At 61.2% G+C, this 3,027-nt stretch overlaps 1 protein-coding gene across 1 annotated transcript in view; it reads left to right on the top strand.

Moving 5' to 3' along the window:
- Positions 1–6: 6 nt before the first annotated feature.
- Positions 7–3,027, top strand: part of ADCY1 (adenylate cyclase 1 (brain)) — a 31,069-nt gene continuing 28,048 nt past the window's right edge. The window contains exons 1-2 of the mRNA XM_014530530.1: positions 7–218; positions 2,601–2,712. Of these exons, the coding sequence (XP_014386016.1) occupies positions 46–218; positions 2,601–2,712 (285 nt within the window). The 5' untranslated portion in view covers positions 7–45. The remainder of the gene's footprint in view (positions 219–2,600; positions 2,713–3,027) is intronic.

Raw genomic sequence — 3,027 nt, 5'->3', positions numbered from 1 at the left:
TGCTGCTGGCTGCGGGGAGGAGGGCCGAGCCCTCGTCCGGGGCCGATGCCTGGAGGATGCACAGGGAGGGCCCTGCAGCACCACCGTCTCTCCGTCCAGGAGCGGCTGCTCATGAGCCTCCTGCCCCGGAACGTTGCCATGGAGATGAAGGAGGACTTCCTGAAGCCCCCGGAGAGGATTTTCCACAAGATTTACATCCAGCGGCATGACAACGTGAGGTAGTGCGCTGGCCTGTGGCCGAGCCTGGGAGCTGAGGTGGGGGTGATGGAGGAGGTGATGGAGGAGGTGATGGAGGAGGTGATGGAGGGGGTGGAGGTGATGGAGGAGGAGATGGAGGAGATGGAGGAGGTGGAGGAGGTGATGGAGGAGGTGGAGGTGATGGAGGAGGTGATGGAGGAGGTGATGGAGGAGGTGATGGAGGAGGTGATGGAGGAGGTGATGGAGGAGGTGATGGAGGAGGTGATGGAGGAGGTGATGGAGGAGGTGATGGAGGAGGTGATGGAGGAGGTGATGGAGGAGGTGATGGAGGAGGTGATGGAGGAGGTGATGGAGGAGGTGATGGAGGAGGTGATGGAGGAGGTGATGGAGGAGGTGATGGAGGAGGTGATGGAGGAGGTGATGGAGGAGGTGATGGAGGAGGTGATGGAGGAGGTGATGGAGGAGGTGATGGAGGAGGTGATGGAGGAGGTGATGGAGGAGGTGATGGAGGAGGTGATGGAGGAGGTGATGGAGGAGGTGATGGAGGAGGTGATGGAGGAGGTGATGGAGGAGGTGATGGAGGAGGTGATGGAGGAGGTGATGGAGGAGGTGATGGAGGAGGTGATGGAGGAGGTGATGGAGGAGGTGATGGAGGAGGTGATGGAGGAGGTGATGGAGGAGGTGATGGAGGAGGTGATGGAGGAGGTGATGGAGGAGGTGATGGAGGAGGTGATGGAGGAGGTGATGGAGGAGGTGATGGAGGAGGTGATGGAGGAGGTGATGGAGGAGGTGATGGAGGAGGTGATGGAGGAGGTGATGGAGGAGGTGATGGAGGAGGTGATGGAGGAGGTGATGGAGGAGGTGATGGAGGAGGTGATGGAGGAGGTGATGGAGGAGGTGATGGAGGAGGTGATGGAGGAGGTGATGGAGGAGGTGATGGAGGAGGTGATGGAGGAGGTGATGGAGGAGGTGATGGAGGAGGTGATGGAGGAGGTGATGGAGGAGGTGATGGAGGAGGTGATGGAGGAGGTGATGGAGGAGGTGATGGAGGAGGTGATGGAGGAGGTGATGGAGGAGGTGATGGAGGAGGTGATGGAGGAGGTGATGGAGGAGGTGATGGAGGAGGTGATGGAGGAGGTGATGGAGGAGGTGATGGAGGAGGTGATGGAGGAGGTGATGGAGGAGGTGATGGAGGAGGTGATGGAGGAGGTGATGGAGGAGGTGATGGAGGAGGTGATGGAGGAGGTGATGGAGGAGGTGATGGAGGAGGTGATGGAGGAGGTGATGGAGGAGGTGATGGAGGAGGTGATGGAGGAGGTGATGGAGGAGGTGATGGAGGAGGTGATGGAGGAGGTGATGGAGGAGGTGATGGAGGAGGTGATGGAGGAGGTGATGGAGGAGGTGATGGAGGAGGTGATGGAGGAGGTGATGGAGGAGGTGATGGAGGAGGTGATGGAGGAGGTGATGGAGGAGGTGATGGAGGAGGTGATGGAGGAGGTGATGGAGGAGGTGATGGAGGAGGTGATGGAGGAGGTGATGGAGGAGGTGATGGAGGAGGTGATGGAGGAGGTGATGGAGGAGGTGATGGAGGAGGTGATGGAGGAGGTGATGGAGGAGGTGATGGAGGAGGTGATGGAGGAGGTGATGGAGGAGGTGATGGAGGAGGTGATGGAGGAGGTGATGGAGGAGGTGATGGAGGAGGTGATGGAGGAGGTGATGGAGGAGGTGATGGAGGAGGTGATGGAGGAGGTGATGGAGGAGGTGATGGAGGAGGTGATGGAGGAGGTGATGGAGGAGGTGATGGAGGAGGTGATGGAGGAGGTGATGGAGGAGGTGATGGAGGAGGTGATGGAGGAGGTGATGGAGGAGGTGATGGAGGAGGTGATGGAGGTGATGGAGGGGATGGAGGAGGAGATGGAGGAGGTGGAGGTGATGGAGGAGGATAGTTGTCCCCCTAGAGAGGGTCCCCTGAAGACCAGGAGGGAGAGGCCACGGTGTGGGCCAGGGTTCGAGCCCAGGCAGGAGGAGCTTCCCCTCTGGGCACTCGGTTCATCATCACTCCCCTGAGATCTGCCAGCATCGATCGCACCTCGACTTTGTGAGGAAGTTGAGGTTCAGAAAGTGAGGCAAGTGTGTGGAGGTCCCCGCAGGGCCCGGCGGGGCTGAGGCTGGACCAGGGCCAGGGGCCTCTGAGCGGCCGCAGTGTCTCCTGCCCCTGTGACACCAGAGCCCGTGGTCCTTCCGACCTGTCTTCTCTCCTGTGAAATGGGAGGAAGGAGCCGTGGCTTCCAGTCTGGGTTGAGGAAAAAGCAGGAAGATGTGCTTCAAGGTGACTGTGAAGGGCAGCTGCATGCGGCAGCCTGGTCTGAGGCGAGCGGTGACGGGCATCCCCTGTCTTGCAGCATCCTCTTCGCCGACATCGTGGGCTTCACGGGGCTGGCGTCGCAGTGCACGGCCCAGGAGCTGGTCAAGCTGCTCAACGAGCTCTTTGGCAAGTTCGACGAGCTGGCCACGGTAAGTGCGGCCACGGTAAGTGCTGCCATGGGGAGCGCGGCCACGGGAAGCGCAGCCACGGTAAGTACGGCCATGGGAAGCGCGGCCACGGGAAGCGCGGCCACGGGAAGCGCAGGAACCGGTCTGGGGTCCGCGAGGGGCTGTGGCCCGGACGGATGGACAGAGGTTGGCTCACCCACTCGGTTCCTGGGACCACCTGTGGGTTTGCAGGTGAGGGAGGCGGGCACCTGCCCAGCCCATGCAGTGGGGTTGGGAGACTCCCTGCCTGCGGGCGCCATGGGGACCCCCTGCCTCTGGGCGCCTCCCAGAGAGCCC

The sequence above is a fragment of the Myotis brandtii genome, unplaced genomic scaffold (genome assembly GCF_000412655.1).
Source record: "Myotis brandtii unplaced genomic scaffold, ASM41265v1 scaffold743, whole genome shotgun sequence".
Taxonomy (NCBI): Eukaryota; Metazoa; Chordata; class Mammalia; order Chiroptera; family Vespertilionidae; genus Myotis; species Myotis brandtii.
Note: the sequence above shows the minus strand (reverse complement) of the source record. Positions and strands in the feature narration are given on the sequence as shown.